This window comes from Ornithorhynchus anatinus, chromosome 16, assembly GCF_004115215.2.
Source record: "Ornithorhynchus anatinus isolate Pmale09 chromosome 16, mOrnAna1.pri.v4, whole genome shotgun sequence".
NCBI lineage: Eukaryota > Metazoa > Chordata > Mammalia > Monotremata > Ornithorhynchidae > Ornithorhynchus > Ornithorhynchus anatinus.
This window is the reverse complement of record NC_041743.1, coordinates 1,822,860-1,837,589: the sequence shown is the minus strand read 5'-3', so window position 1 is coordinate 1,837,589 and position 14,730 is coordinate 1,822,860. Positions and strand designations below refer to the sequence as shown.

At 64.3% G+C, this 14,730-nt stretch overlaps 1 protein-coding gene across 2 annotated transcripts in view; it reads right to left on the bottom strand.

The window, feature by feature from the left end:
• GSK3B (glycogen synthase kinase 3 beta) overlaps positions 1 to 14,730 on the bottom strand; it is a 67,607-nt gene that overhangs the window by 25,831 nt on the left and 27,046 nt on the right. For both annotated transcript variants that reach the window (XM_029081421.2, XM_029081422.2), the window contains exons 2-3: positions 11,614 to 11,807; positions 1,735 to 1,818 (exon numbers count right to left, since the gene is read on the bottom strand). In XM_029081421.2, coding sequence (XP_028937254.1) covers positions 1,735 to 1,818; positions 11,614 to 11,807 — 278 coding nt within the window. The remainder of the gene's footprint in view (positions 1 to 1,734; positions 1,819 to 11,613; positions 11,808 to 14,730) is intronic.

Below are 14,730 nucleotides of genomic sequence, written 5' to 3'. Positions count from 1 at the left end.
TGTGCAAAAAGGAACGAAAGTCACCTTTACACAGAAATCACCCGGGCCGCCGTGCTGCTCAGCACAGAGCGACCTCGCTTCTAACCTCGGCTCTGCCGCTCGGCGGCTGCGCGGACCCCGGGCGAGTCGCTTCGCTTGTCTGGGCCTCAGTTTCCCCATCTGCCAAATGGGGATTCGACACCCGTCCTCCCTCCTATTAGGCGATGAACCCCGGGTGGGCCGGGGGCTGGGCCCACCCGGTTTATCTAGAGAAGCAGCGTGGCTTAGCGGACACAGCCGAGCCTGGGAATCAGAAGGGCCCGGGTTCTAATCCCGGCTCCACCGCGTGTCCGCTGTGAGACCTCGGCCAAGTCGCTTCACTTCTCTGGGCCTCAGTTACAGCATCAGGAAAACGGAGATGAAGAGCGTGAGCCCCACGCGGGACAGGGACCGCGTCCAGCCTGACGCAGTGTGCAGAAAAGCGTTCGGCCCATAGCAAGCGCTTCGTGTATTTTTTTTTTTTTTTTTGCATCGACCGCAGTGCTTAGTACGGCGCTCGGCGTGCGGCGAGTATTTAGCCCAGACCACTCTGATGAGAAGCGCTTAGTAGAGTGCTCCGCACAGAGTGAGCGCTCAGTAAATACGACCGAATGAGACGACGACGTCATTCCCTCCGGCCCAAGGGCTTCGGACCCTAATCCTAACTGCCCTACGTAAAAACGGGTTTGCTTTATACGGAACCGCTCCGCTCGGCAGACCTCGACTTCCGAAACGGGCGAGGGGGAGCCGAGCTCCCGCAGACGGAAAGACCCTCAACGCCGAGGGGCTTCTGACGAAGGAAGCAGGGTGGCCTGGTGGTGAGAGCCCGGGCGGCACGGGGCTTGGTTTCTAATGCCGACGCAGCCGCCTGTTTGCTGTGGGACCTTGGGCAAATCACGTAGCTTCTCTGTGCCTCAGTTTCCTCACCTGAAAAATGGGGAGTCAACCCTCCTACCTAGTCGGCGAGCCCCGTGCGGGACAGGGACTGTGTCCGATCCGATGATTTTAGGGCGACCCCAGTGCCTCGATTACGTTATCAGCCTCCTTACCGACCTCCCTGCCTCCAGTCCACAGTTCGCTCTGCTGCCCGAAAAACGTTCAGGCCCGTGTTTCCCCGCTCGAGAAACTCCAGCGATTGTCCATCCACCTCCATAAAATACAATAGTCCCCACCATCGGCTTTAAAGTGCTCAATGGCTCTGCGCCCTCCCACTCCCCTGGCCGCTCTCCTCCTCCAACCCGGCCCGCACACTTCGCTCCTCTAATGCCGGCCTCCTCCCTGTCCCTCCATCTCGCCCGTCTCGCTGCCGATCTCCCGCCCACGGCCCGCCCCTGGCCCGGAATGACTCTCCCCCCGCCCCGTTCAGAGCCCAACTGGTCACATCTCCTCCGAGAAGCCTTCCCTGACTGCGCCCTCCTCTCCTCCCACTCCTTTCTACCACGCCCTGACTCGCTCCCTTTCTTCACCCCCCCCCTCCCGGCCCCACCCCGCTTCTGTCCATATCCCCCATTTGTTTATTTCTACTCATGACCGTCTCCCCCTCTAGACTGTAAGTTTTTTGTGGGCAGGGAGGTCTACTGTACTCTCCCAAGCGCTAAAGAGGGTGCTCTGCACACGGGGACCGCTCAATAAATACGAATAAATGAATGAAAGCTCCCCCACGGACCCCCAGCGCTGAGGAGAGCCCCGCCCGAGCACGCGGCCCTGGGAACTCACCTTCTCTCCGCTCGAGTAGAAGAAATAGCGCAACCGGACGATGTTACAGTGGTCTAGTTTCCGCATGATCTGCAGCTCTCGGTTCTGAAAGGCAGAGACACAGAACCCCCCCCCGTGAGTCCGAGACCAGGCAGATCGGGGGGGCCCGCCCGCCGTGGGGAGGGGGGGGCCTCGCTCTTTCCGAGGGGACCGGCTCCCCGAGACGACGGCAGTGGAGGGGACCGCTTGCGAGGCCGAGGGACGTCGCCAGACGACGCCGGTTTCCACTCGGAGATCGACACGAAGTCACGCTGCGGGGGAGGCGAAGCGGAGCGCCTTGTTAAGAGTTGGCCAGGGGCCTCACCGGGATGACCGAACCCCCCGTGGGGATGAAGGTGGCTATTTGTACGAGCTACGCGGCGGACGGCGAGGGCGGGAAGGGAGGCGGCGCTCCCGTGAGCCGCGGGGGATACAACGGAAGCCCGGTGGCGGACGGCCGACCGCGGAGAGGGCGCTCCGGGCGGGGTCGTCTCCCGCGCCCCACCGGGCGTCGAGGAACCCCCCCGGGGGCCCCAACGGAGACCGGCCCTCCCTCGACGGCGCCGCTTCCGCATCCCCCGGGGAAAGCTGGGGCCGGGACCGCCGGGGGCCGACCCGAGGGCCTCGGGTGCGGGGAAGCGCGCCCGGAGAGCAAAGCAGATGGACGGGCGAGGCATCTTCCCAGCGCCCGCCCGGGAGCCGGCATGGAGAGCTTACAGCAGAGGAGGACGCCGACGCCGACCGGGGGCGATGCCCAGCCTCCGTCCCGGAGAGGCTCCCGGAGCAGAGCGGGACCGGGCCGTGGGCTCATCGGAAGGGAGTGAGGGTCACCCCACGCCCTGGGGATCCCCTTCTTCTGCTTCACCTCCAGGGCCGCGACATCTTTATCTTTTCCAGACCTCTCACCCCACGGGACTCCTCCCTCCGGGGCTTCCTGCGACGGAAGGCTCCCTCGTTTGCCCTCCATTTCCTGCTTGACCGAATCGGCCACCTCGCTCTTTTCCCGCCCGCTGGGAAGAGCCCCGGCCCCCGACGGGCCCACCACAAAAGGCCCGGCCGATTTTCACCGAGGGGCTGAAAGGAGCTGACCACGGGGCATGAGGTTCGGCCCGGGGGGCTGCCTCTGCACACAGAAAGCGCTCGATAAATACGACCGCATGAATACTAATAATACTCTTAACGATAAAACTAATAACGGCGGTGTTCGTTATTAGCTCACTAGGTGCCAGGCTAGCGTGGGGTAGATACGAGATCTTCAGGTCCCACCTGGGGCTCGTCGACTAAATACGGGGGGGAACACGGGTGGGAACCCCCATTTTGCCGGTGAGCCCGGAAAGGTGAAGTGACTCGTCCAAAGTCACACAGCAGGCGAGTGGCGGGGCCGTCCGGCGGCGGCCCGGCCCGGGCCCCTCCCATCCGAGGCGTCGTCCCAGTCGGACCCGGCACCGAGACGGGACCGTCCCGGCCCTCGGGGAGCTTTACGGTCCAGAGTGGCTCCTTCCCTGTCGACGGCCACCGTCCGGGCTGCATTCGTCGACCAGGCCGGGGGAAGTTTCATTTCACCCCCTCTAAACTGTAAGCTCACTGTGGGCAGGGAACGCGTCTGCTAATTCTCTTGTCCTCTCCGAGCGCTCAGTACAGTGCTGTGCACACGGTAAGCGCTCACTAAAGACCGCCCATTGATTAAATACGATTGACCTGGAGCAGACATCGGCTACAAAGCCCGGTCCGGTGCTCTGCACCCGATAAATACCATCGACCGAACTGAAACGAAACGCGGACGATAATTCCACCACTGAGGCACGGAGGAGCCCAGCAGGAGCAGCGTGGCTTAGCGGAAGGAGCCCGGGCTTGGGAGTCGGAGGTTGTGGGTTCTAATCCCGGGTCCGCCACCTGCCAGCTGTGTGACTTTGGGCAAGTCACTTCGCTTCTCTGTGCCTCGGCTCCCTCATCTTTTAAATGGGGATGAAGACGGTGAGCCCCACGTGGGACGGCCTGATGACCTTGTATCTACCCCGGCGCTTAGGACAGGGCTTGGCACATGGTAAGCGCTTAACAAATACCATCATCATCACGGAGGCAGGGAGGGAGAGAGGGAGAAGAAAGGTGAAGAGGTAAGGTGAAGAGGAAAGAGACTCCGTCTCTGTATGGCAGTCAACGGCATTTACAGAGCGCTTACTGGGTGCAGAACACTGTACTAATCCCCCTTTTACAGATGAGGAAACTGAGGCCCAGAGAAGTGAAGCCACCTGTCCCAGGTCCCACAGCAGGGAAGCGGCAGAGCCGGGATTAGAACAAGGAGCTCGCGTTCCAGAGGGGGCTGAGCGCGGCGCGACCCGGTACCCTCGGCTCACGCCCCTCCCTCAATTTTACGCCTCCGTCGGGACGCGGGTTCATCCCGGGAGCCCTTCCCCGGCCCCCCCTCCCCCCCAAGACTTCCCGATGGGGGCTCCGAGGCGGGACCCGCGGCCGACGGGGCGGGAAACCCCGGGAGATTCCAGGTAGAACCCGAGGGACCTGGCGAAGGGGTGGGGTACGCGGCGGGAACCGGACTGACGCTCTGCGGGGAGACCGATCCCCAGGGATCTGGAAGCGTGTTCACCGTGAGAGTTATTGGGGTCCTGCGGGTCCCTATTTTGGGCCCCAGTCGCCCGTGGGAGAGCCGCCCCCTCGAAGGGGACCCCAAAGGGTCGGGTTCCCGAATCCGAGTTCTTAGAAAAAGCAGCAGAGGAGGAGAGGAGTGCCGCCAAATCGAAGGGATGCTGTCGCTGGGCTCGGCAACAGCAACAGGCAATAATAATAATAATAATAATGATAACGCTGGTATTTGCTAAGCGCTTACTGTGCGCCAAGCGCCGTTCTGGGGGAGAGACAAGGAAATGAGGTTGCCCCACGTGGGGCTCACAGTCTTAATCCTCATTTTCCATTTGAGGGAACTGAGGCCCAGAGAAGTGAAGCGACTCGCCCGAAGTCACCCAGCTGACAAGCGGCGGAGCCGGGATTCGAACCCACGACCTCTGACTCCCAAGCCCGGGCTCTTTCCGCTAAGCCACGCCTGGGGGGGGGGGGGGGGGTGAGGTCAGCGAGATAGGGGAGGTTCCGGGGCGATGAGGAGAAAGGTGGTCTTTATGAAGCTCTCACCGCTCGTTTATTAAGCCCCGGGGTAGACAGAACTGTGGCTTAGGGGGTAGAGCCCGGGCCTGGGTTCCGCTCCCGGCTCCGCCCCTGGTCTGCTGCGTGGCCCTGGGCAAGTCGCTTCACTTCTCTGGGCCTCGGTGTCCTCACCTGTCAAAGTGGAGACTGAATTCTCCTCCCTCCGTCTTAAACCGTGAGCCCCACGTGGGACAGGGACCGCGTCCAGACTGGTAAACCGTGATTCCACCCCGGTGCTTGGAACGGCGCTCGGTGAGCGCTTAACGGATGCCGTTATCATTATTACTGTCCGAGGTCGACCAGAGAGGGGCCGGCCGACCCCCCCGACTTCCGGGCCCGGGCTCTTTCCGCTAGGCCCCGGGGCCCGGTCCGGTTCCGCCGCGCCAGCTCTGGTAAATGATACGGGCGATGGGGGACCAGGCCGGGGTAGACACCCCCGCCCCGGGGGGAGAGGGCAGAGGGGCAGGGAGGCCAGAAAGACCCGCCCCACCTCCCCGCGCTCCGTGCGGCCCAGCTCTCTCCCCCCGCCCCCGACGCCGCTGGAGACGGCAGCTGGCGGATCGGAAACTCCAGATGCGGGCAGATAACCGACCCACGTCCTGGCTTTGTTGACCACGGTGGGCGGTTCGTACCCCGGCCTCGGCGAACCGGTCACGGTGCTGAAATCGGCGGCGGCCGAGGACAAGGGCCCGAGATCCACCGGCCGCCCCGGAAGACGAATCGCTCGCGGGGGACCCGGTCGGGCCGGGTCCCGCCACCCCGGGACCCCGGGACGGGTCTTCCTTCTGCCCACGGCTCCGAGGTCTCTGGAGCCTCGGGGAAGCAGCGGTCCTTTTTCCGGGGGGGGGGGGGGGGGGTGAGACGCGGCCCCAGCAGCTCTTCCCCGATTCTCCCCGCCGCCTGCGAGGCTCCCATCCGCCCGGACTCGGAGCCTGGCCCTCGGGCCACTTGGGGAGGGGTAACGGGAGGCAAGAGCCTGGACGGCGGGATCCGAGAGGCGGCCGGCCAAGGGGAGGGGTCCCGAGGATTTGCACCCACGAAGCCTGGGCATCCCACAAGGGCGGCGGGGGGGGGCAACCGTCCCAAAGAAGGAAAAGTGGCGAGGGGGCTCCCTTCCCCAGGACCCCTCGAGGCCCGGTAGCCTTCTGCCCTTCGGGGCGGCTGGACGCTGGCAGGGTCTGCCCCTGGCCCGACTGGCTTGCCTCTTGCCCGATAAAACGCCCACAACCCGGCAGCTGGTGAGGGAGGCCCGGTTCCGGGGACTGGACCGTGCACAGTGACTCCTCTCACGGAGAGGAAGGGGGCGGCGGACCCCGTCTCACCCGGAGGCCCGGAGTCGCGGGAAACGAGGCGGAAGGAAGGGGCGGGGACAGGAAAGCGGCTGAATTCACGGGCGCGACGATGGGAGTCCCACATCGGAGCCCCCCGGGGAGGCCGCCAGATCCGCCGCGCTCCCTCCCGCTTCCACTGGGAGCCCCTCGCGGGACAGGGACTGGGTCCCACCTAACTCGCTTGTGCCTACTCCAGCGTTTAGAACAGTGTGTGTGGCGCTTGGTAAGCGCTTCACCAACACCACAAGACAAGCAAACGCCGCAGGGAGGGGGACGCTAAGAGCCCGGACGCCGCTCGGCCACGGGACGCCCCCTCGGCCCATCCGGTCCACGACTCCGTCTCCGCCGCCCAGCACCCCCCGTTCCATTCCCGACCCCCTCCACGGCCAACGTCTGTTCCACTGTTCCGTCGCCCTCTCCCAAGCGCCCGGTACAGCGCTCTGCATCCAGTGAGCTCTCGATAAATACGAGGACTGGCTGACCGACCCGAGGCGGCCCGTCGCCGGCCGCCGGCCAGGGCGGGTCCGGGCCAGGCCTCGCCAGGCTCCGGAAGCCTCGCCGCTCACAGACCCGGCTGAGCACCGTCAGGCGTGCGGCGACGGCTTCGACGGTCCCCGGCGTCGGGCAAGCGGGTCCCACCTTCCCCCAGAAATCCGACGAGGGCAAAAAACCGCAAGTCCCGGCAGCGGGCCCTAGATCAATGCGGCAATCAGTCGATCGACTGCTGCTATCTGATGAGCGCCGACCGGGAGCAGAGCGCTGCGCTAAGCCTCCGCTGAAGATCGACTCGACGCCGAGTTCCACCCCGTCGACGCCCTGGGCCCCGGCCCTGCCTAGAGCCCCCCCGGACGCTTCCGTGCTCCGGGCGCGGGTATCTCCTGGACCCCCAGGGACGGCCGGGCGCCCGCCCGGATCCGGCGGACGAGCCCGGGTGGCCCGGGACGGCCCAGTTGACGGCGTTTCCCGGACGGCCGGAACAGGGAGAGCGTTCGACGCGCTTCCGGCTGCCGGATTTACCGTCCTTCGGGGACGTGCCCCTCATCGGGTCCCCTCTCCGCCGACGGGAACCTCCGGGCCTCTGCCGAAGACACGGCGCGGACTCCCACCTGGACCCCCGCCCGCTTCAAACGAGGGCTTGGGGCCGGGCGTCGGAGAGCGCCGGAAGGGGAGAGGACGCCGAGGGGGCCCGGGGTACGTCTCCTAAGGCAGTCCGCCCGCGGGTCGGTCACGTCTGCTGAACGCTCCTTCTACGCAGCCCCGCGACACTGGGCGAGAATGATAATAATGACGACAACTGCGCTATCTGTTCGGCGCTTATTACGTGCCGGGCACGGAACTAAGCGCCGGGGTGGACCCGAGGTCATCGGGTCGGACACGGCCCCTGCCCCACAAGGGGCTCGCGGCCTCAATCTCCATTTTACAGATGAGGCGACTGAGGCCCAGAGAGTTGTAGGGACTTGCCAGAAGGGCCGTGCTGTGGCCAGGCACGGAGGGGGTGCCTGGGGGGCTTCGGCGGGGCAGCCCCGAACTGATGCGGGGAACTGAAGCCTGCAGTCTACTAAAAATGACACAATCTACTAGCTCCGTGACTCTATATCTTCCCTGGCGCCCCGTACAGTGTTCCGCACACGGTAAGCGCGCCATAAATCCCACCGATCAATTAATTAGGCACTTATCGGATGCCAAGCACCGGACCTGGCGACAGGGCAGGTACGAGATAATCACCCACCCCTCGCAGGGCTCCCAGTCTTAAGAGGTAGGGAGAGAAGGTCTCACCCCTATTTTACGGAGGAGGAAACTGAGGCCCGGAGAGGTTAAGCGGTCGGCCCGGAGCCGTACCGCACGTCAGCGGGAGAGGGTGGACTGGAACCCACGTCTCCCGGATCCCAGTTCTGGGCGAGGCGCTTAAAAGGCAGAGGGGCACGCGAAGCCCACCCACCCGGCAGCGAGGAAGGCAGACCGGCCTTCCCCTCCGGCAGAATTTCGAGCTTAACGTTCTCCCCGGTGGCGTGGCGACGGCGGTGGGAGGAGAGAGAAAAGGAGAGGTTAGGCGGGGCGGAGGATAAAGGGGAAGGGGGAAGAGACTTGAGCGACCGCTCGAAGCCGAAGAACGGCTTGTTTGGCAAAGACCAAGGAATGGGGGAAGGGGAGGGGAGAAACGTTCCAGTCAAACCCCCAACGAAAACAAGTTTCCACGATCAGCCAGGAGCTGTTCTGGAAAGTTTTCTCCTAAAAAAGGACACGTCCGCTTCAGACAACATCAAAGGCCACGGAGGCCGCTCCCAGCCGGGAGCTTCAGAGGAAAACAGCGAGACGGGGGGGGAAGCCCCCAGAGGTGAGCCGGGGCCCGGGGTCTCCAGGCGGGAGGGTCGGCGGAGGGGCCGGAGGCCGCGGGGGGGGGGGGGGCCCGGATCTCTCCGGACGTCAACTTGCGCCGCGGGTGAGGCGGGCCCCCGCCCGGGGCCCACTTGAGATCTTCCCCTCCGCCGCATCACGGCCAGACCCCGCGGACCCTGGAACGAGTCCGTCCAGAGCCCCTCGGGCCCTTCTCCCTCACCGGGGTGGGCGACGCTTCGGTCGGAACGGAGACGGTCGGTCGTGATCCGCCGGTGGTATTTATCGAGCCCTCGCCACGTGCCCCGCGGCACGGGCCGCCTCGCGCTGCCGGGACGGGGCCGGCCCCCTCGGGCAGACCGGGAGGCCCGGGGGAACCGTGACGGCCGGGCCGTCGGTCCACGGGCATCACGGGGCGCTTCCCGTGTGCAGAGCGCTGTGCTAGGCGCTCGGGGGAGTCCAAAATAGCAAACAACAGACCCGTTCCCTGCCCGGGGAACAGGGGCAGGTCGGTTCTGCCCCGCGGACCGCAGGCCCGGAGGGACCTGCCGCCTACCAAGAGCGGGTAGGGCGAGGGTGGGGTGGGCACGACTAGCTCAACGTCCGGACCCCCGCCGCCGCTCCACGTGGCTCTGCGGCTTCCCCCACTAGGGGGAGACATAGTCCCGATCGATTAATCGATTAAAAATACCGCTGATGATAATTATTAACCGCGGGACGCGTTAAGCGCCGTTACTCATCACGGGGCGGGCGCTGTTCTAAGCGCTAGGGCGGACCCAGACAGAGCGGGTCGGACACACGGCCCGTCCCCCGTCCCGGTCTCAATCCCCATTTTCCAGATGAGGGAACGGAGGCCCGGAGAAGTGGAGCGGCCCGCCCGAGGCCGCCCGGCGGACGAGGGGGAGGAGGCGGGATCGGAACCGAGGTCCTTCTGACCGCCGGGCCCGGGCTCCGGCCACGAGGCCACGCCGCTTCCACTGACTGAGGACCCGCCGTGCGCAAGGCGTCGTCGGGCAGGGCCGGTCTCTATCTGTTGCCGAATCGTCCGTTCCAAGCGCTTAGTGCGGCGCTCTGCACACAGTGAGCGCTCAGTAAATACTAATGGATGGATGGATGGATGAAAGGCACTGCAGTAAATGCTCGGGAGAGGTTTCGAGCTAGCGGGAGGGATCCCCGCCCCGGAGGGGCTTACGGTCCTCCGTGGGGGGAGAAGGGTCGGGTTGGGTGACGGGACGATCTCAGTGATGAAGCAGCGTGGCTCGGAGGTCGCGGGTTCTAATCCCGACTCCGCCACCCGTCAGCGGTGGGACTCTGGGCAAGTCGCTTCCCTGGGCCTCGGTGACCTCATCTGGAAAACGGGGACGAAGGCCGCGGGCCCCACGTGGGACAACCCGATTACCCTGGGTCTACCCCAGTGCTTAGAACGGTGCTCGGCACATAGTAAGCGCTTCACAGATACCATGGTGGTATTATTATCAGCGGTCCGGTACAGGGGAACCTCGTCGCCACGATCGCGGACCCCCCAGAAATGAGAAGCGGTGCGGCCTAACGGGAAGAGCACCGGCCCGGGGGAGGAAGGGGTTCTGGGTTCTAAAGCCCGGTTCAGCCACCTGTCTGCTGTGTGGCCCTAACCTCCCCGTGCCTCGGTTCCCCCGTGTTTAAAATCAATCGATCGGCGGTATCTATTGAGCGCTTACCATGTGCGGAGCACTGTACTGAGCTCTCGGGAGAGGAAAACGCAACAGAATTAGCAGGGACGATCCCCGCTTATAACGGTCCTCTAGTCTGTAGACTCGTTGTGGGCAGGGGATGTGTCTGTTATATTCTCCTTCGGTCCTCCCCCGAGTGCTCAGCACAGCGTTCTGCCCGCGGTAAGCGCTCAATAACTACGACCGACCGCCAGCAAAGCGGGACTAAACCCCCCTTCCCTCTGACCTGGACTGCGAGCCCCGTGTCGGGCGAGGGACTGTGTCCAACCTGATGACCCCGTACCTACCCCGGCGCTCGCTCCAGTGGTTAGCACGTAGTAAGTGCTTAACAAATACCATTAAAACATATTTATACGAAAGCACAGACGGTGGCCTGAAACCGGAAAGCGGTGACCGGGATACGGAGTTAACGCGGGTGGGGAGAGGGAGGGTCGACGCGAGGGAGGGGCCGAGGGAACCGACGCGTCGAAGGCGGAGTGAGGGATCCGAGCCGGGAGGTCCGGGGGTGGCTGGCGGGGCGGAGGGGCTCTCATTGAACGCTTTTTCCGCCCCGCCGCCCTGCCCCACGGGGTCCCTCGGCCCCGAGGTCGGGCCCCGCGCCTCAGTAACGCCCGATCCATCAACCAATCGTTCAACCCATCGGCGGTATCATCCGAGCGCTTAGCGCCGGGCTTAGCGCCCGGGAGAGGACGCTGCGGCGATGTCGGCAGGCGCGTTCCCGGCCCACAACGAGCTGTCTGGAGGGAAGCCGCACGGTGGGGGTCCGAGCCCGGAGACCGCGGGCCCAGGGTGGTTGGTTTTTTACGGTATTTAAGCGCTTACTACGTGCCACGCGCCGTACCGAGCGCTGGCTTAGATTCGAGCTAATCGGGCCGGACACAGTCCCCGTCCCACAGAGAGCTCGGTCTTCATCGCCGTTTTCCAGCTGGGCGAACGGAGGCCCAGCAACGTCCAAACCGGTGCCCCAGATCACCCCCTCCGTCGTATCTACTGAGCGCTTCCTGCGTGCTCAACACCGGACTAGGCGCTCTGAAGCGCAGAGCACCGTACTAAGATCGCTCCGTCCGCTCCGCCGACGACCCGGGTTAGCCGGTGGAGACGGGAGAGGTGATCGTGACCTCCCGGTGGGCGGGGATCGCGTCGACCGATTCTCTTACATCGTCCTCCCCCGAGCGCTTAGCGCACGGTGCTCCGCACCCGGTACGCGCTGGATCAAAACGCCACCGCCTCGCCCCAGAGGCCCGGGCCGCCCGAAAGGACGCCCGCGGGGGCCCGCCGGGGCCGAGGACCCGCCGCCCGCTTCCCCGGGGGTGGCCGGGGGCCGCGCGCCTCACCTTAAATCTCTTGTCCTGAAGCACTTTCTTGATGGCCACCAGCTCGCCCGAGTCGCAGAGTTTGGCCTGGTAGACCACGCCGAAGGACCCGTTGCCGATGACCTTGGTGTCCGTGTAGCTGACTTCCTGGGGCCTGTCCGGCCCCTGCCCGGGGGTGGCTACCACCGTGGTCACTTTGCTGCCGTCCTTGTCTCCTGCGGACAAAGACAGACGGGAGCGCCGACGTGAGACGGACGTGCGGGAAGGGCTCGCCGAGAAGCGCCGGGCTGCCCGAAGCGCTCGCTTGGGGGAAACGCACGCGCTACCGAGCGCCAGGAAAGGTCGAAGACAGTCGGGTGGGACGCGGACCCCGATCCGCGAGGAGATCAGAGAGAAATCGAAGCGTTCGCTCTCCGTCGGACGACGGCAGCGATGATGACTGTAAAAAAATATCTCTCTTAAGCGCTTGCTAGGAGCCAAGGACTGTACCGAGCGCGGGGCGAGATGCAAGATAATCGGGTCCCACGGGAGAGAACCGAGGCTCAGGGCGGTGAAGTGACTCGTCCGGGGTCACGCTGCGGGCTAGCGGAGCCGGGATCCGAACCCAGATCTGCCCTCTTTCCACTGGGCCACGCCGTCTCTCAGACTGTTGACACCTGGGCAAGTCACTTCACTTCTCCGGGGCTCGGTCTCCTCATCGGCGAGACGGGGAGCCGATACCCGCCCTCCCTCTCGCTTGACCGCGAGCGCCACGTGGGACGGGGACAGGTGGAAAGCAGCGTGGCCTAGCGGATAGAGCGTGGCCCTGGGTTCTAATCCCGGCTCTGCCACTTGTCTGCTGTGTTGACCTCGGACCAGTCACTTGCTCTCGCCCCACCGACCTCAACCGTAAATCAGAGAATAAGACTGAGAGCCCCAAGTGGGCCACGGACCGTGTCCAACCCGATCGCCTTGGATGTACCGCGGCGCTTAGAACGGCGCCTGGCACAGAGTGAGCGCTTCACAAACCCCGCAAAAAATCAGTAAGAACGCCCCGCTAAAACGGATCGGTCGCGTTCCAGCCGACCCTCAGTAAAACTCGAATCGACCGGGATGATAAAGAAATGGTGGCTAAGGGCGAGTGGGCACACGGACCCCTACCCGACCAGGGAGCGGAAGGGGAAGCCCGGCAACCCGGGAATCTCCTCCCCGAGATCGACCATTCCGAACCCAGGAGGAAACCGACGGACCCGAACCCGGGCCGATCTAGGTCTCCAAAAGTTCCCAAAAAACCGGAACGAGGCAGGCTCCGACACCTCAACCGCAGGGTCCGCCCAAATGGAGGTGAGGGTCAGCCGGCCCGGTCCGCCCGGGCCCGCGGACCCGGCGGGGGTCGCCGGCCGTCCGCCGCGGTGGCGGGTCGGCGCTCTTCTCCTCGGATCCGGGCCGACGCGCGTGAAGGGCCCCCTCGGCTTTCGGACGCCCCCGTTCTCGCTCCCCATGCCACCCCGGCGAGGAGAGGGGCGGTCGTCCAGCCGCCCAGCGCCCGGGGCACCGCGTGGCGAGCACCATCCCCCACTGGCGGCAAAATCGGCCTAAAGAGCCGCCGGTTCTGCTTCCGACGGGAAACCGAGGCCGGTGGGCGGCCCGAGGGAGGCTGGGTTTGAGCTCTGGGCTGGGGCCGGGGCCCGGAGAGGCCCTTGCGTGGCAGAAGGGGGTTGGGGGCAGAGACAGACCCTGAAATAAATCAGAGATGGGAGGGACTATAGAGATGATAGACGGATGTGCCACGGAAGCAGCATGGCCCAGTGGATAGAGCCTGGGCCTGGGAGTCAGAAAGTCACGGGCAAATCACTTCACTTCTCTGGGCCTCGGTCCCCTCATCTGTAAATTGGGGATTAGGACTGTGAGCCCCACGTGGGACCGGGACTGTTTCCAATCTGATTGGTTATATCTACCCCAGCGCTGAGTACAGTGCCTGGCACGTAGTAAGCGCTTAATAGTAACCATCCATTATAATGATCATAATAACGATCATCATCATCTTTTTAGGTCCTCTCCACTAAGCCCCGCTACTTCCCACTTTTGCCACCTGGCGCTTCTGCCCCAACCCAGGGCCCGCCCCGTGACTTTTCCGGGCAGACGGGACGGTCCGGGCCGTCCGAACGTTTCTGGAGCCGGTGCCGTGACGCCGCACGGGAAAACCGAGGCCCTCCCCGACAAGTCGGGCGGCTTGGCACCCCCGCCCCCCCCCCCCCGACCCCCGACCTCCCTACGAGGGCCCGGGACAGCAGGGGACGTCTGCATGACAACGGAATGGCGCTCCGATAGCCATTCCCCCACTGGATTGTTCCCCCACCCTCTCGCGCTCCCGGGAGAGAAAGGCAGAGACGGATAGAGGGAGTCAGGCAGACGCTCGGGAATCCCTAGGACGAGGAACGAGACCCCCCCGAGGATGGAGGGGGGCGGGGGGGCCCGTTGGCTTTGAAGCCAAAATGACCCCATTTGACTCGGGAGGAGAAAATGCCTTCCGGGAGTTTCCAGTGGGACATTCCGGCGAGAAGGACGAAATCGAAGAAGGGCCCAGAGCACGAGCGTGTGACGGTCACGTTTCCGTTCACTGCCCGGCACGCTCTGCCGGGGCATGTTTCTCCTTCGGCGTTTTTCTCTATAAATGTTATTTAAGGGCTTATCCCGTGTCACTGTTCTAAGCCCTGGGGCAGATATAACTTAATCGGGAGAGAAACCCTTCCTTTATTTTTTCCCCCAAGGTATTAAGCGCTCGCTGAGTGCCAGGCACTCCGCTAAGCACTGGGCGGATAGAAGATAATCAGGCAGGACGCAGTCCATGTCCCCCGCATGGGGTTCCCAGTCTTAATCCCCATTTTAGAGATGAGGGAACTGGGGCAGAGAAGCGACCTGCCCAAGGTCACAGAGCAGACAAGCGACGGAAGCTCAGAGGGCAGGGAACAAGCGTCAGCTCTGCTGCATTTTATTTTCCCCAAGCGCTCAGTACGGTGCTCTTCACATAGTAAGTGCTCAATACGTATCGCCGATTGACTGGAATCCGGATAAGAACCCAGGTCCCCTAGCTCCCAGGCCCGGGCTTCCCTCCCCCTTATCCACGAGGCCGTGCTGCCTGGCTTAGGCTGGCTTCCC